Source organism: Asparagus officinalis, chromosome 5 (assembly GCF_001876935.1).
Source record: "Asparagus officinalis chromosome 5, Aspof.V1, whole genome shotgun sequence".
In the NCBI taxonomy this organism is placed as follows: Eukaryota; Viridiplantae; Streptophyta; class Magnoliopsida; order Asparagales; family Asparagaceae; genus Asparagus; species Asparagus officinalis.
The window spans coordinates 119,528,871-119,554,598 of record NC_033798.1 but is presented as its reverse complement, the minus strand read 5'-3'; the positions used below and the strand labels follow the sequence as shown (position 1 = coordinate 119,554,598).

The 25,728-nt window shown below is 37.4% G+C and overlaps 1 protein-coding gene across 1 annotated transcript in view; it reads left to right on the top strand.

Moving 5' to 3' along the window:
• The window catches only part of LOC109842486 (probable copper-transporting ATPase HMA5), a 26,514-nt gene continuing 2,454 nt past the window's right edge, over window positions 1,669-25,728 (top strand). The window contains exons 1-7 of the mRNA XM_020411357.1: window positions 1,669-1,854; window positions 2,801-3,069; window positions 8,315-9,060; window positions 9,888-10,359; window positions 10,452-10,619; window positions 24,683-24,937; window positions 25,059-25,277. Coding sequence (XP_020266946.1) covers window positions 2,809-3,069; window positions 8,315-9,060; window positions 9,888-10,359; window positions 10,452-10,619; window positions 24,683-24,937; window positions 25,059-25,277 — 2,121 coding nt within the window. The 5' untranslated portion in view covers window positions 1,669-1,854; window positions 2,801-2,808. The remainder of the gene's footprint in view (window positions 1,855-2,800; window positions 3,070-8,314; window positions 9,061-9,887; window positions 10,360-10,451; window positions 10,620-24,682; window positions 24,938-25,058; window positions 25,278-25,728) is intronic.

The following is a 25,728-nucleotide window of genomic DNA, read 5'->3' as shown; positions in this document are numbered from 1 at the left end:
TTGGTTATATATGATGGACTTCAAATATGTTTATGATAAATTTCTCGTGGCAAACCAAAAAATTGAGATGGTAAAAAATGTGCACAAAAATAATCTGTAAAGATGACGTGCTTAGCACGGGATGAATACTAGTAAGGATCAACTAGGCAACTACCTCCAACGAAGCTCAAACAATTAGGATAGAGTAAACCATGACAAGATGACAACATCATGACTCCGTGGAATTCGTAAACTCCTAGTAATTTATGCAAACTCTCATAGTAGTTTATGCAAACAATGGTGACAGAGAAAACATCTAAGAATTCCTAAAACAAACGGCTTTGAATAGTTTATTCTATTAGGCGGTTAACGCAATCACATCCCATTCGCAAGAGGTTGTGTGGTACTAATTAGTTCCTTAACTTAAACTCATATTAATTAATCACGAAAGGCAAAGCAGAAGTTGCTGCTTTCGAGTTTGGTACACGATCCAAAAACAGGCCTTGGACTTTCCCCTTTTTTTGAAAAGAAAAAAACAAATTAAAGATAAGACGAAGATTCGAAACCCAATTAAAAACTAATTGGACTGAAGCGGAGGTTTGGGTCGGATCCGACGGAATAATGCCAACCCAACACCATCCACAGCTCCCCTCACGTCTCTGTTGTCCTTTCCCACTACGGACATGAGACCGTTTCTCTGCCGACATCTGCATAAAACTTCTGTGCGGAATCCTCTTTGTGCTGGTGGAAATAGGAGCATATGGAAGATAATCTTTGAATTTTAATTTGTGTAACCAATCTCAAAGTGGGTTGTTGTTGCAATCAACCACCTTTCAGTCAAAAAATTTACTAGAAATCTGAAAATAGCCTTTAAAACTCATATTTAAGGCGCATCACTTATTTTATTATTGTTTAGATATTGTTAGGATACAAGTCAAGTACATTGAACGTGGAATTTTAAAACTTATTTTGGATTTTTAGTAAAAATATAACTAGGAGGTGGTTGATTGTAACAAATCTCACTTTAAAGATGGTTTATGTATAAATTAAAATTTAACAGTGATTTTCGTATAATTACCATGTTTCTAAGGTGGTTTCTAGGATAAAAAAAAATCATATTTGTAATTGCGATATGATACAAATACAGATACTAAATATCACATGGACCAATTTGGATAATCCAAATGCTTGCCTTAGTGTTTTACACACGTGGAATTTTTTTGCTTGACTCTAGCTTGAGAAATTTCGCTTTACTTAAACATTTTTTTAAGCACACACTCTATAAATTTATCAACTACATATGTTCTAATCGTATCAACTATTTACATGTGTATGTTTTCTTCCATTCGATTGTATCCACATTCACCTTGGCACATATAGACTATAAATCATGTATAATTTATATATGTACATCCGAAGCAAACATAGATATGACAAGTTTCATTTCTAATGCACATGATCATTTGTACATCCTAGAGTACAAATCTTATCAGTATTGCTCTGCATAGTGCCAAACAATGTGAGGCAAACGAAGGGGAGATGAAATATCCATATTGTGTTTGGATAGAATTTTATACTTCTCGCATGGAAAGTATCATACGGGACGTTCGGAATTATTGAAGAGACTAGAGACGTTACGCGTTCAAAAATTCAAAAGAATTTTTTAAAAAAAAGGAGGGGAAAAGAACCAAAGAGGGAGCAGTGCGCTGGGCTCGCTATAAAGGGGACAAGTTCGATTGCGGAGAAAAAAAGAGGCGGTTGTCGACTCCCCATTTCTCTCTCTAGCTGAAAACCCTAGCCGCTTTCTCGCTTCCCAATACAAACCCCTGGATCGTATCTGGCGATCGTTTGATCGGAGGATTGGAGATTTTGAAGGTAGTCATCTTTGTTTCTAGGGTTTCGCGGCTCGTTTTGGTTTTGATTTTAGATTTTCCTTCGTTTTCGTTGACTTTTGCTTAGGAGTGTGTTCTGCTGAGTTTACTGCGTTTTTTGTTGGTGTAGTTGACTGATTTGTTGATTTCAAGGGTTTATGATGCGATTGTGACTATTTGATTAATATTCAGGGTTTGTACTGCTGATCATCACGGGATGTGAAATTTGAATTTTTTTTTTCTCTTCATGATTTCTTAGTTAGTGGGTATCTCTATTATATGCTGGATGAAACTTGGGACCGGAGTCTGGAAATTAGTTACTCAGACATTAATCAGTTGATTTAAAGAAATTTAGGATTTTAGCATTTGTCTGGAGCTTGATTTGAGAGTTACCTTCTTCATCAGCTGTTGAATTTACTGTATTCAGAAAAGTTATTGTTTCCCCAGCGCAATTTGACATAGTTATGACCTTCAATATCCGGAATTTATATGGGAAATGGGATGCAAAGGGTACTTTATTTATACATTTAAGCATCTTCCTTGAAGTATATTTACCCTTGAATAATGTGTATTTTCTATTATTCTTAAAAACGGTTGATGATATGAGATTGAGCAATGGTTTAAGTGTCAGACTTGGATTTTTGGCATTGGATAAAATGTGACATTTTTAATAAGTTCTTTTCTAGTTTACATCCTTCCTGTGTTGATGCTGGCTTTGTTGAGTTTTTTTTATTTACGTCATAACGTGTAAGTTGAATGTAAAAGTGACCAACAGACGTTTAAGTACTTTATAATTTATTAGAGAACTTTTTTGCACTGTACAATGGTAAGGTTAGTTGGTTCAAATAGTCACCTGGATGTTCATCTCCTTTGTGGGGGTAAAACTTGTCTTTTGAGCTGTATAATTTCACTTGTTGACATCTGTTTTTCGTTTCCCTTGTGAAATGTAGAAAAGGAAATGGAACCCAATGGAGAAGGTAATCTAAAAACACCCCTTCTGAAGCACTTAGAAAATTCAACCGGTATCAATCAACAACAACCTTCTGCAAGAGGTGACAACAATACAAGAAAGGTCATGTTCAAAGTTGGGGGCATGAAATGTGCTTCTTGTGCAGTCTCCATTGAATCTGTTTTGGGAAATATGGAGGGAATCATGAATATTGGAGTGTCACCACTTCAGGGTCAGGCTGTTGTCATCTACAACCCTGAGGTTATCAATGTAAGTGTGTCATAATTGTCACCACGTTTTTTATATCTGTTAATTTGAAGTTTGAGATATTCTGTGTGTTTATATGAAGTATACGCTTCAATTAGTTGTGAAGTGAATGTATTTCCGGAGGAATTATTGACTTGGGTCTTGTTTTCTCCTTACCTTTGTTGAGGCTTTTTCCTCCTATCGTGGAGCTTTTCCTGTTTTTCACGTGAAACTGTTTAAAAGTCTACAAAAAATAGTAGCTTTCTTAAACCTACATCTGTAATTTAACTGCCTTCTGCGGCTACTTTGGCAATTATTGATCGAAGGCTGACATTTTGTTAACGACCAGTCATAAAAATAATCAGATAATCATTTAATGAGTCCTTTTAACCTAGAGTCATTACGAAACCAGCACTATTTTGATTGATAGTGTAGGGTCATGTTTTGCTTATGTATACCAAGTGTAGGATCGTGACCCTTAAGAATAGAGTGCGCTCTTATAAAAATCTGCGGAAGCTTTACACTTAAACACTAGAGGGTGAGTTTGCAAAGTATATTATAAATTGCAAAGAAAGAATGGCAATCTCAGAAAATAAACATCACAAACACAAGCATGTATACTGGTTCCACCTCCCCGGTGTACATCCAGTCCCCAAGCAAATCCCGCTTGAGATTTCCACTATGATTTTGAAACCTTACAAAATCAAAAGCAAACCTGACCAATTTGCAAGACCATGCAAATTGCAACACCAATTGACAAGACCATGCCAATTGCCACCCAATCTCTAAACTAAGAGATCAACCCTCTCAAACCCGAGAGAAATCCTTTTTGAAGCAAGAGCACAATTGATCCTATAAGCCTTGAATGTGTAGTGAAGTGCTGCAGTGGCTTAGGATTCTTTTAACTCTCTGAATATTGCCTATACAATCTCTAAGAATGATTGAAACCAAGGCAATATCAGAAACTCTCTTTTTCTAAACACTTAGCATGAAAATCTGGAAAATTAGAGAGTGAATATGCACAAAATGTTTGATCTTGCAAGTGCAAAACTTGGTGCTTGTTTTCTGATGTTTAAACCTATTTATAGCCTCTGAAATGACATAATTTTAAACCCAATTAACGTCCACAAAACAACTATAAACAATCACTTATTCAAAACCTGAAATCTGAAAAAACCGCATCTGTAGTCAACTACAAGTCATAGTAGTCGACTACACTGAGTCTAAACAGACTCTGTGAAGTCAGAAAATTACTTAGTAGTCGACTACAAGGCATAGTAGTCGACTACACTGTAAACTCAGATTCTGGAATTTTTCTGTTTAGTATTTTGACTGTAACTTTCTCATCCGATATCGGAATGAGGTGATTTAAGATTTGTTGGAAAGCTCTTGAAGAGACCTACAACTTTGGTCTTTTGAGTTTTTCCAGATTCTAATTTATAAGGGGTGTAAATAAAATGTTTTAAGACTCACTTAATATCTATAAACTCTAATGGCTAACATAGGGGATTTCTATTGTTAACCAACACACTAAGCATGTGTTAGTGTGTTCTAACACTATGTGTGTGCATGTGTGTGAGTGATCAAGGCTTGTACAAATTTCTAAGCAAAGAAAATATAAAATTACATTTTGACAATAAAGTATATCTTCTTCTTTGCTTCATTTTGCCTTGAACTCATCTATGTCTTGAGTATCTCTTTGAATATAATTGTTGATATAGCTCTGATACTGCAAAACAAATGTTAGCACATAATACACACAACATATAATATTTGTTATCATCAAAACAAACTAATCTTGGGGTCAAGATTCCTAACATTCTCCCCCTTTTTGATGATGACAAATATATGTTATTAAGATATAAAAATTTTAATCCCCCTGCATGAAATCATTAAATAAAATCTTTTACTCCCCCTGCATCAAAGCATTAAAATTTTCTATATAACTCCCCCTTTGTCATTAGCAAAAAGAAATAAACATAATTCTAATTAAAAATTTCTTTTCTTGGGTACCTTAATAAAAATATCAAGCACTTTGGTACCCTTTTATATTATATCATTAGGATTAGCCCTTAGGAATCCAAATCCACTTGGAATTTGGTTTCCATTTGTTAACATAAGTGTAATTCTTTGAATTGCAAACTTCATAAATATAAGATGAAATATAATAATTCCTATCATGAATATTCAAATTCTTAGGAATCCATATATACTTATTTTGTTTAGCATGAATATTCTTATTATTATTCTTCAAAACATAATCATTCTTTATAAAATACTTAGGAACAAATCCAATGCCAAAATGATTGTTTGAAGATTTTTGAAATGAGAGCAAATTATTCAAATTCTCTTTACTTTTATTGAATTTACTAACATTCAAACATATATCATCATATTTTAATTTAATAGAAGAAATATCTTTATCTAAAACATTAATGCGGATTTTTAAATCATTGCATTCTGATTTTAGATAAACATTCTCATTAGTCAAAATATGATTTTCTTTAAGCAAGGATTTATTTTCCTCTTTCAATTCAATTACTTGAGAATTAGAAATAGTAGAAGAATTAAAATCAGAAATTTCTTCAAGTAATCTTTTATTTTCACCTTTAAGAAAATTATGTGAAGCCTTTAATCTCAAAAATGTTTCATATAATTCATTGAAAGCATCTAATAATTCTTCATTATTGCATACCTCATCTTCTTGTGCCATGAAGCACATGTGAGCGGATTCCTCTTTTTGTTCTTTCATTTTGAATAACTCAAACCTGTGCACAAGAACAGATATTTTAGATTCTTTAACTTTATTTGTACCTTTGTGTGTTACCTCTAATGTATGCCAAATTTGATGGGCTGAATTGCAAGTAGACACGCGATTGAACTCGTTCTTGTCCAAAGCACAAAATAGTGCATTCATTGCTTTTGAGTCCAAATTCACTTTAGTCCTTTGAACAACTGACCATTCGGTATATGGAGTGGTTGGCTTTGTGAATTCGGTCTCTACAATGTTCCAAAGGTCGTAGCCAAGAGATTGGAGGTAGATCTTCATCCGACACTTCCAATAGTTGTAGTTCGTGCCATTGAATAGAGGTGGTCGCTGTGTGGAATATCCCTATTTGAATTGTGATGTATTTATTGATGTCATCTTTCACCTTGCTCTGATACCAAATGTAGGGTCATGTTTTGCTTATGTATATCAAGTGTAGGATCGTGACCCTTAAGAATAGAGTGCGCTCTTATAAAAATCTGCGGAAGCTTTACACTTAAACACTAGAGGGTGAGTTTGCAAAGTATATTATAAATTGCAAAGAAAGAATGGCAATCTCAGAAAATAAACATCACAAACACAAGCATGTATACTGGTTCCACCCTCCCAGTGTACATCCAGTCCTTAAGCAAATCCCGCTTGAGAGTTTCCACTATGATTTTGAAACCTTACAAAATCAAAAGCAAACCTGACCAATTTGCAAGACCATGCAAATTGCAACACCAATTGACAAGACCATGCCAATTGCCACCCAATCTCTAAACCAAGAGATCAACCCTCTCAAACCCGAGAGAAATCCTTTTTGAAGCAAGAACACAATTGATCCTATAAGCCTTGAATGTGTAGTGAAGTGCTGCAGTGGCTTAGGATTCTTTTAACTCTCTGAATATTGCCTATACAATCTCTAAGAATGATTGAAACCAAGGCAATATCAGAAACTCTCTTTTTCTAAACACTTAGCATGAAAATCTGGAAAATTAGAGAGTGAATATGCACAAAATGTTTGATCTTGCAAGTGCAAAACTTGGTGCTTGTTTTCTGATGTTTAAACCTATTTATAGCCTCTGAAATAACATAATTTTAAACCCAATTAACGTCCACAAAACAACTATAAACAGTCACTTATTCAAAACCTGAAATCTGAAAAAACTGCATCTGTAGTCGACTACAAGTCATAGTAGTCGACTACACTGAGTCTAAACAGACTCCGTGAAGTCAGAAAATTGCTCAGTAGTCGACTACAAGGCATAGTAGTCGACTACACTGTAAACTCAGATTCTGGAATTTTTCTGTTTAGTATTTTGACTATAACTTTCTCATCCGATATCGGAATGAGGTGATTTAAGATTTGTTGGAAAGCTCTTGAAGAGACCTACAACTTTGGTCTTTTGAGTTTTTCCAGATTCTAATTTATAAGGGGTGTAAATAAAATGTTTTAAGACTCACTTAATATCTATAAACTCTAATGGCTAACATAGGGGATTTCTATTGTTAACCAACACACTAAGCATGTGTTAGTGTGTTCTAACACTATGTGTGTGCATGTGTGTGAGTGATCAAGGCTTGTACAAATTTCTAAGCAAAGAAAATATAAAATTACATTTTGACAATAAAGTATATCTTCTTCTTTGCTTCATTTTGCCTTGAACTCATCTATGTCTTGAGTATCTCTTTGAATATAATTGTTGATATAGCTCTGATACTGCAAAACAAATGTTAGCACATAATACACACAACATATAATATTTGTTATCATCAAAACAAACTAATCTTGGGGTCAAGATTCCTAACATTCTCCCCCTTTTTGATGATGACAAATATATGTTATTAAGATATAAAAATTTTAATCCCCCTGCATGAAATGACTGTAACTTTCTCATCCGACATCGGAATGAGGTGATTTAAGATTTGTTGGAAATCTCTTGAAGAGACCTACAACTTTGATCTTTTGAGTTTTTCCAGATTCTAATTGCTAAGGGGTGTAAATGAAATGTTTTAAGACTCACCCAATATTTATAAACTCTAATGGCTAACATAGGGGATTTCTATTGTTAACCAACACATTAAGCATGTGTTAGTGTGTTCTAACACTATGTGTGTGCATGTTTGTGAGTGATCAAGGCTTGTACAAATTTCTAAGCAAAGAAAATATAAAATTACATTTTGACAATAAAGTATATTTTTTTCTTTGCTTCATTTTGCCTTGAACTCATCTATGTCTTGAGTATCTCTTTGAAAATAATTGTTGATATAGCTCTGATACTACAAAACAAATGTTAACACATAATACACACAATATATAATATTTGTTATCATCAAAATAAACTAATCTTGTGGTCAAGATTCCTAACAGATAGCAGGGTGGGTTATTGTTTCACTCCTGTCATTATATGTTATAGTTAATTTCCAGAAGATATATTACCATTTCCTGTCTCTATACATTTTTTGAGGAAATTCCTGTCTCTTAACTGAAAAATGATGTTTACGCCAAATATCTCTCAGGCACAAACAATAAAAGAATCCATTGAAGACTTGGGCTATCAGGTTGATGAATTTCCCGATCAAAATATCGCAGTTTGCCGATTGAGAATTAAAGGAATGGCTTGTACCAGTTGTTCTGAAGCTGTAGAACGAGCTCTTAGTATGGTCAATGGAGTTAAAAAGGCCATTGTCGGACTTGCACTAGAAGAAGCCAAGATCCACTATGATCCTAATGCAACCACTACTAGTCACCTCATGGAGGCCATTGAAGATGCTGGTTTTGGTTCTGAACTCATTAGTTCAGGAGATAGTGCCAACAAGGTGCATCTAAAGCTTGAAGGCCTCGCTTCTCCAAAAGATGCCATTCTCATTCAGTCATCTCTTGAAGCAATTGCAGGTGTTAATCATGTAGAAATGGATCTAGCAGGTTCAAAAGTCACCATTTCCTATGACCCTGATTTCACTGGTCCGAGGTCACTAATACAATGCATTCAAGAAGCTGGCCAAAGCCCTGGTTTTTACCATGCAAGCTTGTACACTCCTCCAAGACGTAGAGATATGGACCAGCAGGAAGAAACTAGAATCTACAGGAACCAGTTCCTTTGGAGCTGCCTGTTCTCAGTTCCTGTGGTTATGTTCTCAATGGTACTTCCGATGATTTCTCCATACGGAGATTGGTTGAATAATAAGCTATACAACAATCTAACCATTGGGATGGTACTAAGATGCATCCTTTGCACGCCTGTGCAGTTTGTAATTGGTTGGAGGTAAAATCCTGAATATCTTATCGCTACTATTATGTTCATAGTATTTTGATTCTTCTGCTATCCTTTCATAGCAGTATTAGATATACCCTAGAACCTGGAAATACTAATGCCAAGAGGCCACATATATCCCTTGTGGGTGTTAGTCATCAGCTGATATGTTTTGTTAATGGCCTGGTAATGGTGTTTTTCTCCTTTTAATTATTACCATGTTTCGTCCACAATCAAACATTATGATTTTCACTTTACCTCTTTCACCATACATTATATTTGCTATAAAAATCCTATTTATCTTCCCTCTTCATATAAACCCTTTTTAAAAGTATAATAAGTCTGAAGCTCCCTTTTATCTGAACATTTCATTACAAATTTTTATTTTTGTACTCCAAGTTTTCTTCTGGTTTTATCTCTTCCGGTTCAACCATAGTTGTTTGAGTAAAAATGTGGAATTTACTGAAGGCTTGGCATCAGGCTGGCAGCTACATGTGATAGTCAATCTTTAGAAGTCCCTCCCCCCCTTCCTGTATTTGTCTCTTCTCCTTCTTCTTCTTCTTCTTGTTGATGTACATCCTTTGCATTCAGGGCGAGAGTTATGCTCCCTGGTTGATGACATCATATAAGGGAACGGCTTGACTTTGACTCTGAATACAAAATCTGCTTATATGTGTTTACTGTGTCTATGCATTAAGAATATATCCCAAAGTATGACTTACTTCAGACTTTTTAATGCAGACAGATGCCATATTGTTTTCAAAATTAAATGTCATGTTGACTTTAAATGGTCTCCTAGACTGATTATCTCATGGTTGCGTCTGTGGTGATTGATTCAGATTCTACGTGGGATCTTATCGTGCACTAAGAAGAGGCTCCTCTAACATGGATGTTCTTGTCGCAATGGGAACTAATGCTGCTTATCTCTACTCTGTATATATCGTGATCAAAGCTTTAACCTCTAATTCATTTGAAGGACAAGATTTTTTTGAAACTAGTGCCATGTTGATATCATTTATTCTATTGGGTAAATATTTGGAGGTGATCGCAAAAGGGAAGACATCAGATGCTTTGTCAAAGCTTACGGATCTTGCTCCTGAAACAGCTTTTCTGCTTACTCTAGATGTGGAAGGGAATGTCATATCAGAGAAGGAAATCAGTACTCAATTGTTACAAAGAAATGATGTAATTAAGATAATGCCAGGAGCCAAAGTATCAGTTGATGGAGTTGTTATAAGGGGTCAGAGTCATGTGAATGAGAGCATGATCACTGGAGAATCAAGGGCTGTTGCGAAAAGACCAGGAGATAAGGTACTGCTACTAATATCATAGCTTCGGGATTTGTTGCATTTCAGTGACTATCTGAGTGCTAATGCATCATTTTGTTTAAATATTATAAATAGGTTATTGGTGGTACAGTGAATGAGAATGGATTTATACTAGTTAAGGCTACTCATGTTGGGTCAGAGACTGCTTTATCTCAGATAGTTCAGCTGGTGGAAGCTGCTCAACTTGCAAGGGCGCCTGTTCAGAAACTGGCAGATAAAATTTCCAGATTCTTTGTCCCAACTGTAAGTGTTTCCTTCATCTATTTACTGTTGAGATCTTTTGATGAAATTATGGTCATTATTCACCCAGTAAATCTGAAGAACATAATCTAGCTGGTGAAGTCCCCAGTCAATATCATTGATTCAGTAGCTGGATATCACTGGTGCAGGGAATAATTGGTAAATTGAAAATGCAGTTAAATAATGTGAAATTAAAAATATTTCTTTTGCAAGTGACATAGTACATCTATATTAGCATGTAAGTCAAATAAAATGTTTGTTTGCAAACAATTTATTAAAAAGCTAGAAAAAGCCGATGTGACAATATTATTTATTTATTTATTCATTAAATTGTATTATATTAATTTAAAATTTTTTGTTTGCAGTCAGTAAATATTGTGTTTGCATATCGGTATCTTAAAGAGAGTAACAGGGTTAATTTTGTTGTAATTTTTAGGGTTTTTACATGAAATCACCTTAATTTTAGACCAAATTAATACTTGCTGCCTTTGTTTTTACTAGGAGAGATACACGTGCATTGCACGTGGTTATTTGTTAACTTGGTTGTAAAAATGTTTCTTTTAAATCTCAACCTGATGATGTAATATTATCTGTGAACTTTCTTAATACTTACATTTATGTACCTTCAGCTTTCATTTTATGTGTCGTTGTAACCATAAGCAATGTGAGCTACAAATTATTGGAAAAGATTATTTGCTTATAAACCATGAGCAACGTAAGCTACACATTATTTGAAAAGATTATTCACTCATATAGGTATAGCAATCAATTTCTTCAATGCCTCAAATATAACAATAAGAGATGACGTAAAATTCTTATGAAGTAAAAAATAAAAGGGAAGAAAAATCTTCTATCTTAATCCCTAATGACTGTAGAATAAGAATCTTATGAAGTAAAAAATAAAAGGGAAGAAAAATCTTCTATCTTAATCCCTAATGACTGTAGAATAAGAAAACCTATCATCATTTAAGGGAAGAAAAATCTTCTATCTTAATCCCTAATGACTGTAGAATAAGAAAACCTATCATCATTTAAGAAAATCTCTCCATAAGTTTGCAAAGATAATCACATTGAACTATTAGGTTGCTCAATTCTTATTATTTTAAAATTAATTCATCAAATTATTAAAATAGCTACTACATCCGCAATTCTTAAGTTATTTTGATATTAGCTTCTCCAATCAAGAGTAAAAAAAGCAATTAGAGGGAAATTAGTCTCTCAAATTGCTAATTATACCATTAATTTGAATGACTAATTTCAAATAACTTAAGATTGAGGTACCTAACAATAATAATTTCAATGCTTTAATGGACTAATTTCAAACTATGAAAGGTTTAAGGGACTACTACAAAAAATACTTCAATCAATTAATTTTTGTTGATAATTAACTAATTCCATAATTTGGTATCAATCAATTGGTTAATATTTACACATGCAATGCATATTATGTTTACAATGCTAATGTGCTCTAAGTATCTTTCTATTCTTTAGTTGTTTACCAATTCTAATTAGATAAATTTTTTATTATTGGTTTTGAATGGAGAGAGATTTAATTCGGAAGTTTAAGCTTCCTTATACTCTTTAGTTGTCAACCAATTCTAATTAGATCAATTTTTTATTAATTAGTTTTGAATGAAATGAGCTTTAATTCAGAAGTTTAATTTTAAGTTAATAGCTTTAGTTGATAACCAATTATAATTAGGATAAGAATGTTAATATTAAAAAGGATTAGGGATAAAATTGACCAATAAAATTTTTTCAAGAACTCCCACTTTTAAAGGGAGTATGATATGATATGATGTAAACCACCTATATTTGCTCATCTTCTCAATGTCACACAAAATGCTAAATCTTGTTCAAAAGAAATGTGAAATACCCATTATGCCTTCATCTTAAACAAGTGAACTTCACGTGTTTCCCAATTAATTATAAACTTAAGCATTTTTTAGATATTAGTCCTATTTTGAAATTAGCCTCAAATCCCCTTACCCCTCTTCTTTCTCTCTCAAATGACCATGGATTTCAAAACCCAAATCTACAAACCCTAACCTAATCCCCAAACCCTAATCTTATCTCCCCTCAATCTTCCCTCCCTCTATCACGCCCTCCAATTTATAAACAAGACTCTCCCTCAATCCTCCCCCAAACCCTAATCTCACCTCTCCTTAATCTTCTCCCCCTCCCACCCTCCAATCCACAAACCCTAGCTAAGGAGCAAGATATTGATGATCCCCACCTCCCCACAACCCTCTCCGGTGAGGAGGATGTCCCACAACCCTCTTCGGTGAGGAGAATGTCGATTTCTAATTTTAAAATATGATAGATTTGTGGGGTTAATACCAAATTATAAAAGATTTAAGGGACTAATATTGAAAAAAACTCCTTATTTTTTATAATTAAATAGGACACGTGGTTTTCATGTGCTTGGGTGAGGGTATTTTTGGAATCACTTCTTTTTCAACAGAAAAGTCGATTAGACGTGACATTGAGAAGATGTAAGCAAATATAAGTGGTTTACATTAAAAAAGGTGGTAAGTATCAATTTAGACTAAAATTAAGGTAGTTTTTGTCACCCGAAAATCTTAAAAAGGGAAAAAAGTGAGTGGGCCCCGCTAAATAATTCGCATTAAAAGTAGCTGCATATTTTAAAATGAGGAAAAGTGCACAGTAAAATAATATTAGAAAATTAATGCATATTGATTTCAACTGCATATAAATAGTCCCAAACTCTTCAAGAAAAATCTCTCTCAGAAACAACTCCTTATATAGAAGAGAGAGAAATAGAGAGAGTTTCTCCTTGTAAAGAGAGATTGTAACTCCAAAGTTTCTCTTCATAGTAGATTTTTCTATTCTTGCTCGTGGTTTTTACCCCAAATTCATTTAGGGGGTTTTCCACATAAATCTCTGTGTTATTATTATTATTTTTGTTATGGTGTTCACTCACCCAACATACAGGTATTTGTAAAATGATACAATAAGAGTTCTAGCAAAATAACCTCAAACCAACAAAAGCCTCGATCCCGTCGACTCATCAAGTTGACCTTCTCTCATGGCGACACGACAGGCGGGGTCAGTTGACCCTATCGCCGAGGGCGACCCACTTAGGGCACTCGACCACTCACTGGGCAATTCTCGGAGACGATTTGAGGGACATTCCCTGTTGTCGACTAAGTTAAGGACTCGGACTAGGCCTCAAGCCTCTCCCCCAGAGCATATATCAACATTTCAGTCCATGTTGGATAAACCTTGTCCAGATTTTAGCCTAATGATCTCCTTGACTTGTCAGCTGCCCACGTACCTCCACGACTTGTCAATCACTTCCCGAAAAATACGGAGACACCCTATCCTATGCCGAAGTGATTTCCCCTCCAGTCGTCAGTCGACACATGTAAAGCGAGGGACGATTCAGTATGTCCACGTGTCTTCTGCTACACCATCAACTATTTTTCGAAAAATACGGAGACACTCTCTCCCGTGTCGAAGTGACTTTCTCTTCAATCACCAGCCGACACATGTAGAGCAAAAGACAACTCATCTTCCAGCTCACACTTTGTCACCGTTATTTTTTATGCCCGAAGTGACCAATTTGCCATTGACGTCCTCTTTATATACAGATGCCATTCATCATAGCTAAAGGAGGACATGTTCGCAATCTAAAACCCCCCAAAAAGCATACATGACACAAAAACAAAAACACACAGTTCTTTGTCAAGACAGAGGAGCTCACTTAGATCCTCTGGGCAAAGATTGATACGTGTGTATCTTCTCTTCAGAACTTAGCGATCCTCATGGGAGCTTGAGGATAGATGATTCTCATGATAACTTGAGAATAGAGGTGTAAAACAATACAGTGGAACACAAGTTGAAGGGTGGAACGAGACGGCGAATCGAAGAATTAAAGCATCCAGTTTTCAGCCCGTGAGTCGACTCATACATGTACATGAGTCGACTCATTAGGTTGAGTCGACTCATGTCTGTCATGAGTTGACTCACGAAACCCAATCGTTTTGTTAGAAGTTTCTGACCAATTGACTCATGACTGTCATGAGTCGACCCATGTGTCATGAGTCGACTCATATATGCACATGAGTCGACTCATCGATGGTTTCCTGGTTCGTTTGGGTTTCTGTTTGTACGAATTCTTGTAGGGTTTAGGTTTGATTATTTACTACTTTACCATCCACGTTGTTACACCTATATAAGGGATTGTCTAGGGTTTCTAATCGATCAGATGTAATCAAGAGAGATTAGATTGTATTTTGAGAGTTGAGAGAGATTGTTCCTCAATTCTAATGAGATTGTGAGAGATTGTAAACTATTTAATTCTCATAATTAATCTAGAGAAGGGATTTTTCTTCGTCACATACTGAATTATTCTTATGTTTCTGTCATTCTCTTTTCAACTCATCTTTAATAATTCTGCGATCAAAGGTGCTCGCACGACGACTCGTATCAGAGATATTATCACTTCAAGAATCGTATTGGTTCCTGACCTTCCCATTTCCCACTCGAGTTTCACTAACTTGATCGTCGGAGGAACCACGGGGGAACCAATCCCCGTCCTCTTACGGGTTCTTATCAGTGTAACGTGGACATCAATCCCCCGTTCAAGACCTAGGTATAAAGTCAAAGAAGGAAGCGGTCCCTTCATCACTCTCCCTTACCACGTCCCGACGAGGACTCGAGGGAAACCAATCCAGTTCCGGGCCAGAATCAATCCTAGCCTGGATCTAATTGGCTGTGTGATATTTAACATTAACAGTTTGGCGCTCACCGTGAGGTCCTCTTTTTTTTTAAGACATGCCAAGTTCTGAACAAGGGTCCGATTCTACTCACCCTGAAGAACAATATCGGAGTTGCATTATCCAAGCTAAATGAAGTCAGAAGTTGTATCATTCAAGCTGAGGGTTAGATTTGACTAAGAGGAGCCAACGTAGGTGTAGTCCTCGAAGGCCTCAGCGACGTATCTGGGGAGTGTTTGCCAAGCATACCATATGCTAGATGGTAGAATGACCTTCAGCCCCTTTGAAAACCCTCCAAAAGAAGACACACCATAAAAATGGTTGTCTTTCTTAAAAAGCAACCCTTGGCTTCTAATCGTCATCATAGAATAACTTTGGCCAGAACATAGGATCTGATCAGGCCAAATATCACTTAAGTTCCAACTGGCAATAGCTCATATAAGCATAGGAGCAGTGATTAAGTCTGTGATAGACGCCTTAGACAATGATGACTTTTTGAAGGGAACTCCCATATATCAAAGATGAGATTGCGGGAAAAACTTAGGGCTTGTTAGCTGATTGTCTTCTCAAGAATAATAACCTTGACCCTTCAATTGACGCCTGCATCACTAAAGTTACCTAAGCTCTGATCGTCTAAGCATGCGATCTGCATGATCCCCATAAAGGAGAGTTCTCCATTCACATCATGGTCCAATCCCTAGTACTCCCTAAGCTCATTCGAGAAAACTGTTATGGTTGTCATTTTTAGGGAGTACAACACCGGCTGGTGGATTCTCTTTCCAAGAGAATTTCTATCACAAAAGGTACCATGTAGCTTCTGGTCATGCCCCCAACCCTCACGAACCCGACTTGGGTAACGTTATTTAACATGATTCGTGACGTCTGGGCAGTTCCTTTTGCTAAAAGTCGGCATGCTAACCATCTGCCTTCAAGGTCTTACTGAAGATTCAGGCTTAAAAGGAACCTTGGCTGATGAGATGGCAAATAGAGTTTCAACTCCTCTTCATTTATCATTGAACAGTCTGCTATAAAAAGGAAAAAAAGCAAGCAAAATCTAACTAAAGAGGTTCTATACTGGCAGCCTTATCCGTTACAAAACTGCCTTTGTGAAACAGAGACAAAGCAAGATCACAAGTGGTTCAACCCCCTTTTGAGCACCAAATGCCTACAATGGATATTTTTCATGATCATGTAAATTTCAGAACTGGTAAAATTTTATTAAATATGAATTAACTCATATCTCGTAGGGATCAAGGCTTCACTATGGCTGAAGACCTATGCACTCCTGGAATAAACCTAAGGCACAACCCTTTGGTCGACTCTCATAGTTATCTCTCGGCCTTAGGGGAAGGAAAGACTTAGTCGACTTTCTCGAGCCTAGGCGTTCGACTTTCAAGTCGGATTTATAAGTCCTTGGTACCTTATCAGGAATAAACCCAATGCACAACCCTTTGACCGACTTCCACATTCATCTCTCGACCTTAGGGGAATGAAATACCTAGTCGATTCTCTCGAGCCTAGACATTCGACTTCCGAGTCGAATTCCAAACCTTTGGTACCTCATCAGGAATAAACCCAATGCATAATCCTTTGACCGACTCCCACATTCATCTCTCAGTCTTAGGGGAAGGAAAGACCTAGTCAACTCTCTCGAGCTTGGGCGTTCGACTTCCGAGTCGAATTTCAAACCTTTGGTACCTCATTAGGAATAAACCTAAGGTACAACCCTTTGGCTGATTCCCACAGTCATCTCTCAGTCTTAGGAGAAGGAAAGACCTAGTCGACTCTCTCGAGCCTAGGCATTCGACTTCTGAGTCGGATTTTCAAGCCATTGGTACCTTATCAGGAATAAACCCAACGTACAACCTTATGGTTGACTCCTACAGTCGTCATTCGACCATACGAAGATTATGAAGACCTAGGCATCTAGGTAAGAGCTAGGCATCCAACCTCAGGATTGTCATTCTGTCAAAAAAGGTATTCATAAATCTAAGATATGAATATTAAGTGTATGACAAATACTTAATTGATCTAAAAAGTTAAGCAGTCATCTGTCAAGTTTTGGTCAATTGAATGCTCAGCCAAACCAAGGTATTAGGTGAACTAGTTATCATAAGTCCCCAGCACGGATCAACACATTATAATTAACTCACTTCAGCCAATATTTCAGACAAAAGCAAAGCTACAAAGCTAAAAGAATATAAACAATGAAGGCAAGCTCAAGAATGGAGACAAAAGGTAATTTTCATTCAATAAGAGTAAACTTCATTACAAACTTCTCTATAAAAAAAAGAGAGAAGAGAGATATGTAGGTCTTCAAAGCTCTCGACCAGATTCGGGAGTTGGACTTAACGGTCCTCGGGTGGTAGCAGTTGTAGAAGATTCCCCAGGAGCTCCAGCAACAAAGTCGACTTCATTGTCACTCGTTGATAAATCCAACCCGTCTCCATTTTTCTCGACATCTTTTAACAAATCGAGACAGCAGGAAACACAGAGAGGATAGAAGCGATCTAGAGTAGGATGAGAGTTGCGAGGCACTAGAGAAGCGAAGTAGTCGATCCTGGCCTTACATGCTAGGGCCACGTCGGTTTTTTCTATAGAATCATGGCGCCAATCATCGACTACCTTCTTTTTATACTGCTCTGAATCCAAATAAACGAGTTTATCCTCTAGTTTTTTGATAAGGGCTGTGGACGCCTAAAGCTTCAATTACAGCTCTTCGAAGTTCCTCTTCTTCTTTTCGAGAGATAGACGACTTGATTGAGCCTCTGTCTCAGCCGTCGTCTTGCGATGCTTCTCGGACTCGACCTCCGCCTGTAGATGAACCATCTCCCTTTGAAGGTCGTCAATGGTCCCCACCTGCTTGGAGAACTAGATTCGAAAGCTCTTGAGGAGCTCTTTCTTCTCATTCAGACTCCGGCGCCAAACGTCTTCTTTATGAGCTAACTCGGCCTCCAAGACAGTGATCCTCTTCTCTATCTTTTCCTTAGTCGACTTCTCCTTAGTCAGCCCTGCTTGGCATTCTAGGGAACGCTCAAGTCGATTGAATAGGGCATGCTCTAACAGTCTCCCGAGCCAAACAAGCCTGGAGAGCTTAGTGTATGCCAACACTTGGCATATCCTCCAAAATCCTCCTGTCAGCACCATTTTTCATCTGGCCTGACGGAGTTTCAGCTCTCCCCTTGATGCCGTCGTCCACCCCAATCGGCTCATTGCCAGGACGACGAGACGTCTCAGAAATAGTGCTGGGGCCGACGACATCCTCCTCGACCGCTAAGACCGTTATCTCCCTGTCAGGAGAAGACTCGTCTATCCGTCCTATATTTTCCAAGCGGTTAAGCTGATTTACCAACGGACATGTTCCAGTTGGTTGGGGCCCCTAACCGGCACGATTGGGCGTCGTTTCTCGACGCTTGTCCTCCCCGTCAATTCAGATATAATTTTAGTGGCTTGAGGTATCAAGACAGCCACCTCCTCAACACTGAAGGCCCTCCTCAGCTTTTTATGGTGCCTGGCAGTGGAACTCAACCCCCGGTCCTTGCATTCCTCTTGCGATTTTCCGCCAACAGAGGAACAGGGCTCGTCCTTATTTGGAAGCCAATGGAAAACAAAATCATAGATATGCCCGTCGTTTGGAGAGACACGTCATCAAATAGAACATCGCTCTCTCGTGGCCCGACATAAGAACAGATCTTTTTCAGATCCATCATCTCGGAATCACTAAGGGTAACTGGCCTTAAAACGTCTTCATTCGCCTCCGACCAGTTCGAGCAGGCGAGGATGTTATCGCCACCATAAACCCACACAAATCGCCTCCTCCAGTCCTCATCCAATTTTAAAAAATCTGAGACAACTTGGAACTCGCTACGAGAAGGAGTAATGCAGATCCTTCTCAGTCGACCCCACGTTGATCAAATGCCCAAGCAATCTCAAGCTTGGTTGGACTTCAACACGATGGCAATGACGATGAAAGCCATCAGAATCCCCACTACGTTCGGATAGAACTGGGAAGGGGAGACTCCTAGAGCGGTGCACGTCCTTGATAAAAGGGTACAAGGGCAGCCGTAAGCCATGCTCCAAGTGGGCCAGATACAGCGACACTCGATCCTCGCCATGGTAATATACTGGCTCACTCATCTCTGGCGCCGCCAATGCAAGAGTCCGAGGGATATTGTATTGATCATATAACCCCATCAGATTATCTATGTGGACCTTCAAGCGGATAAGCAGAAGAACAGTGAGTCTCTCCTCACTACGGCTAGAGTTTGAAACTTGAGAGGCCATGGAAGATTTTTTCTTAAAAATATTTGGAGGAATATCAGGAATTTGTCAAAGTGAAGGTTCGTAAAAGAATTATCTTAACATTAAGAGGCTATTTATAAGCTTTCAAAGAAGAATATAGAGAACTTTCAAAGGACGTAGTGATTTTCGAGGCAACCAGGCCTGATCTACTTCGGAATCTGAAGCGATTCACTCGAAACACGAAACACCACCCTTATTTAATGTCCCACGTCCCATTACTCAAAAAACGAAAGATCCTCCATTATATCCATGACACTTCATTTCTTAAAAAGACGGTTCAGATCTTTGATAACGTCAGCCCTGAAAAGCAGAGTCAACAATGGATGTTCGATAAAGACTTCTTATTTTTTCGTTCTCAGCAGGCTTGTATTGACCAGACCATATTTTATTTCTGTCGAAGCCGACTGAAAGTCGACTCTAAACAAAAAGGGCTAATTGTTATGATGTTCACTCACCCAAGATACAAGCATTTGTTTAATGATACAATAAGAATCCTATCAAAATAACCTCAAACCTACTTAGGTGGCCCAAGCCTAACAAAGGCTTCGACCCCGTCGGCTCATCAAGTCGATCTTCTCTCATGACGACATGAAAGGCGGGATCAGTCAATCCTATCGCCGAGGGCGACCCACTTAGGGCACTCGACCATTCCCTGGGTAATTCTCGAAGGCGACTTGAGGGACATTCCCTACTGTCGACTAAGTTAAGGACTCGGTCCAGACCTTAAGCCTTTTCCCCAGAGCATATGTCAACATTTCAGTCCATGTCGGATAAACATTATCCACATTTTAGCCTAATGATCTCTGTGACTTGTCACCTGCCCACGTGCCTCCATGACTTGTCAATCACTTCCTGAAAAATACGGAGACACCCTCTTCTATGTCGAAGTGATTTCACCTGCAGTCGCCAGTCGACACCTCTAAAGCGAGGGACGATTCAGTATGCCAACGTGCCTTCAGTTACACTATTAATCACTTCCCAAAAAATACGGAGACACACTCTCCCGTGCTGAAATGACTTCCCCTCCAGTCGCTAGCCGACATATGTAGAGTAAAGGACTATTCACCTTCCAGCTCACACTTTGTCACTGTCATTTTCATGACCGAAGTGACTAATTTGCCATTGACGTCCTCTGTATATACAGATGCTATTCACCATATCTAAAGGAGGGCAAGTTCGCAATCTAAAACCCCCTAAAAAGCATATATGACACAAAAACAAGAACACACAGTTCTTTGTCTAGATAGAGGAGCTCACTTAGATCCTCTGGACAGAGACACTGTCACTTCAAGAACCGTATTGGTTCCTGACTTTCTCCTTTCCCACTCAAGTTTTACTAACTTGACCGTCGGAGGAACCACGGGGAAACTGGTCCCCGCCCTCTTACGGGTTCTTCTTATCTGTGTAGCGTGGACATTAATCTCCCGTTCAAGAACTAGGCATAACGTCGAAGAAGGAAGCGGTCCCTCCATCCCTCTCCCTTATCACATCCCGACGAGGACTCGAGGGAAACCGATCCAGTTCCGGACCAGAATCAATCCTAGCATGGATCCAATTGGCTGTGTGATATTTAACATTAACAATTTTCACACTACTATTCGCTGAGACCCTGCTCTATTAGGTACTGAGTTTGTCCCAACAAGTGGTATAAGAACCTAATTTAGGGTACGTGTATCTACTTATCGTATGTTCTGTGGTTACCACCAAAGGTGAATCCTTCATAAAATAAGTTGGATTATTATTTACCATTTGAAGGTGTCGTGTACTATTCACAAGTATAGTACTATTCACAAATACGATACTAGTCATAATTATGATACTATTTACGGATACGGTTACTATTTATAAATATAGTTATTGTTTACGTGAAATAGTAAGAAGTTACTGTTCGTGGTAGAAACAATGACTATGAAATTCAAGATTGAGAAATTCAACGAGAGTAATTTCTCACTATGGAAGTTAAAGATAAAGACTATCTTGAGAAAAGTAATTGCCTAGCGGCCATCAGTGCAAGGCCAGATGACATCATAGATGATAAAAAGTAAAACAAAATGAATGAAAATTTTATTGTAAATCTCCATCTAGCATTAGCAAATGGGGTGATGTCAAGCATAGAGGAGAAGAAGACAACAAAGAAGATATGGGATACTCTAACAAAGCTATATGAGGTAAAATCCCTGCACAATAAAATCTTCTTAAAAATGAAACTTTACACTCTGAGGATGGCGGAATCTACCACATTAACACCCTAAACACACTGTTCTCTCATCTGATAACGTTGGGACATACAATCAGTGTGAATAAATGTGCAGAACTTCTACTTCAGAGTCTACCTGATTCGTATGATCAGCTCATCATCAACCTAACAAACAACGTCCTCACGGACAATCTAGTATTCGATAACGTTGCAGCCGTTGTTTTGGAAGAAGAAAATTGGTGCAAGAACAAGGAAGACATGCAGACAAGTTCGCAACAAGCGGTGGTCTTATCGGTAACGAGAGGAAGATCAACGGAACGTGGCTCCAGTGAGAGTCATACCCATAGTAGATCAAAATTAAGAAATAAGAAGACTATAAAATGCTACAATTGTGATAAAGAGGGCACGTGAAATCGGAGTGTTGACACAATAAGAAGAGTAGAGATAAAAAGTCTTCAGAGCCATCAACATCTTAAGGATGTGAGCATGTCAGATGATGATAAAATTTTATACAGTGGAGCAATCACTGTTAATGAAGGCAGAAAGAGGTTTGCTGATATCTGACTTCTAGATTCAGCAGCCTTCTGACACATGATCTCCCGGAGAGAATGGTTTCACAAATATGAAACTATCTTAGGAGGATGTGTATTCATGGGCAATGATCATGCCTTAGAGATTTTTGGTATTGACACTATCAAAATCAAAATGTTTAATGATACAATACGCACCACTCAAGATGTGCGACATGTGAAGGGCTTGAAGAAAAATCTACTGTCTTTAGAACAATTAGATGAGCTCGGGTGCAAGACTCATAGAAAACGGGATGATGAAGATTGTTAGAGGGACGCTTATTGTAATAAAAAAAGAAAAGATACCTACAAATCTATACATGCTCAAGGGAGAAACTCTGCAGGAAGCTGATTCATGTGTGGCATCAACCAACCGTGAAGAAGAACAAATCATGTATAGATTTGAAGATTCTTTCCGATCAGAAGCTGTTTCCTGGACTTAATTCGGTAGCTCTTTCTTTCTACGTGCATTATGTTACAAGTAAGCAGCATCGACTGAAGTTTAACACATCGAGTTCTAGAAGCAATGTTATTCTAAAACTGGTTCATTCTGATGTATGGCAAGCAATAGTTACATTCATGAGAGGAGCAAAGTACTTTGTGTTCTTTATTGATGATTACTCCAGGAGATGTTGGGTGTATCCTATTCAAGAAGAAGGTGGATGTGTTCTTAATCTTTAAAGCCTACAAGCGCGAGTCGAGCTTGAATCGGAAAAAAAGATCAAGTGCTTGAGGTCAGATAATGGAGTAGAATACACAGACAGTAAATTTCTTATATTCTGCAAGCAAAAGGGCATCAAAAGACAATTCAGTATTGTTTATACTCAACAAAATAAAGTGACGGAGCGGATGAACTATGTTGGAAAGAACAAGTGTAATGTTGGCAATTGCAAATCTAAATAAAGTTTTTTGGACGAAAGCAATAAAAACCGCCTATTATGTGATGAATCGATCTCCATCAACTGTAATACAATTAACGACGCCGATAGAGATGTGGACTGGTAAGCTAGCTGATTATTGTAACCTCCATATGTGTTTGCACTTGTTGGCGGAGCTGTAAGCTGGATTTTAAAATTACAGTCAGTTGTGACTACTTCAACAATAAAAGCAGAATATGTAACAGCTACACAAGCTAGTAAAGAAGCGATGTGGTTGAAGATGGTGCTGGAGGAACTCGGGCATGAACAAAAGAAGATTTTTCTATTTTGTGACCGTGAGAGTGCTTTGCATTTAGCAAGATATTTAGCTTTTCATTCAAAGACAAAACACATTCGAGTTCAGTACAATTTCGTTTGTGAGAAAGTGGAAAAAGGAACAATGTATATGCAGAAAATTCACATCAAAGACAACCTAACAGATTTTTTTGACAAAAACAGTCAATACTGACAAATTTATTTGGTGTCGATCCTCTTGTGATCTGTCGAAAACATAAGCAACATGAAGATGGCAAGATAGAAAGAATGGTGTGAAGATATGATTGGTACTCAATCAAATCTTCAAGTGAGAGATTGTCAGTCGAAAATCTTGAAAAAGAAAAAAGGTGAGTGAGCATCGCTAAATAATTCGCACTGAAAGCAGCCGCATATTTTGAAATGAGGAAAAGTGTATAGTAAAATAATATTATAAAATTAGTGCATAGTGATTTCAGTTGCCTAAAATAGGCCTAAAACTCTTCAAGAAAAATCTATCCTAGAAACAACTCCTCATATAGAAGAGTGAGAAAAAAAATAGAGAGTTTTTTCTTGTAAAGAGATATTGTAACTTCAAAGTTTCTCCTCATAATGAATTCTTCTATTCTTGCCCGTGGTTTTTACCTCAAATTTATTTACGGGGTTTTCCACGTAAATCTGTGTGTTCTTTTAATTACTTCCACATTACTATTCGCTGAAACTCTGCTCTATTGGGTCCTGGGTTTGCCCCAATAGTTTTTACGTAAAAACCTTCTTTTTTACGGAAAGGAGGCAAGCAAATTTTTTCATATTATTCTAGTAAATATACAACTGTTAAACAAGTAGTAAGTAATATGGAGGAATTGCTGTTGCATAATTATAAACAAACAAGTTTTGGGTAAGGTTTTAGTTCTAGCAAATCCTAAATTAAAGTAATTTTTTCTTGCATCCATCTGGTGAAGCTTTTTCCTCTAAATGATTCAGATTATACCTTTAGTTTTTTTTTTTTTTTTTTTTTTTTTTTGTTTTTTTTTTTTTTTTTTTTTTTTGCTTGCATTCTCTGACGCCCATTTTCAATCTTTTACAGGTGATATTGATGGCATTTATTACTTGGCTTGCATGGTTTATCCCAGGAGAAGCTCATCTCTACCCAAGGAGATGGATTCCAAAGGCTATGGATAGGTTCGAGCTAGCTCTGCAGTTTGGGATTTCAGTACTGGTAGTTGCCTGCCCTTGTGCTCTAGGACTAGCAACCCCTACTGCCGTCATGGTTGCCACTGGAAAAGGAGCATCTCAAGGTGTCCTTATCAAGGGTGGGAATGCACTGGAGAAGGCTCACAAGGCAAGTAGAAGATTGCTTCTATTTATTTGTACTGTAGTTAAACTGAACGTATCATTCTGATAACTGTGTTGCCCTAGGGTTTTTTTTTCCTTCCTGTATTAATAGTTGGACTTTGACACAGGTGAATACTGTCATATTCGACAAGACCGGAACTTTGACCATTGGGAAACCTTCTGTAGTTCATACAATGCTATTCTCAAAGATCCCGTTGCAGGAGTTATGTGATTTGGCTGGTGCAGCAGAGGTGAGCATTCAACTAAGATGTTTCCTTTACTACTTTTGGTCATTTCTAAAATTAATTAGGCATGGATATGTTAGAGCAGTAAAGTATTTTGGTAATGTGCTAACCAAATAATGGTTAACCTGACCTGATTATCTGAAGTCAATTATATGGATCTAGTGCTGAAAAAGAACTTGCTGGTCTTGGTTGGGTATGAGAAATTTTGACTCAAAAAGTGATCTAGCTAACATTGATCTTACATGTGTAACAGATAATTTAGCATAAAAATTTTCCGCACATTTTGACGTATAACTTTTATCTAACGTTATTAAGATAATCAGGTCATTTAGTTGGTATCTTGCTATGGAAATCAAAATTAAATGAAGGCAGAGAATATGAGAAATAACTTTATTCTGTCAATCTTTGTGTCGAAAACAACGCCTCAGTCTCATTATGTAAGAGTAATTTTTCTAAATGGTTTTGCCGAGGATATTAAACTGAAAGTTAAGTTCAAACAAGTCGGTTGCAAATGATACTTTAAATTGTATTCTATTGAACTATAACCTTCTAT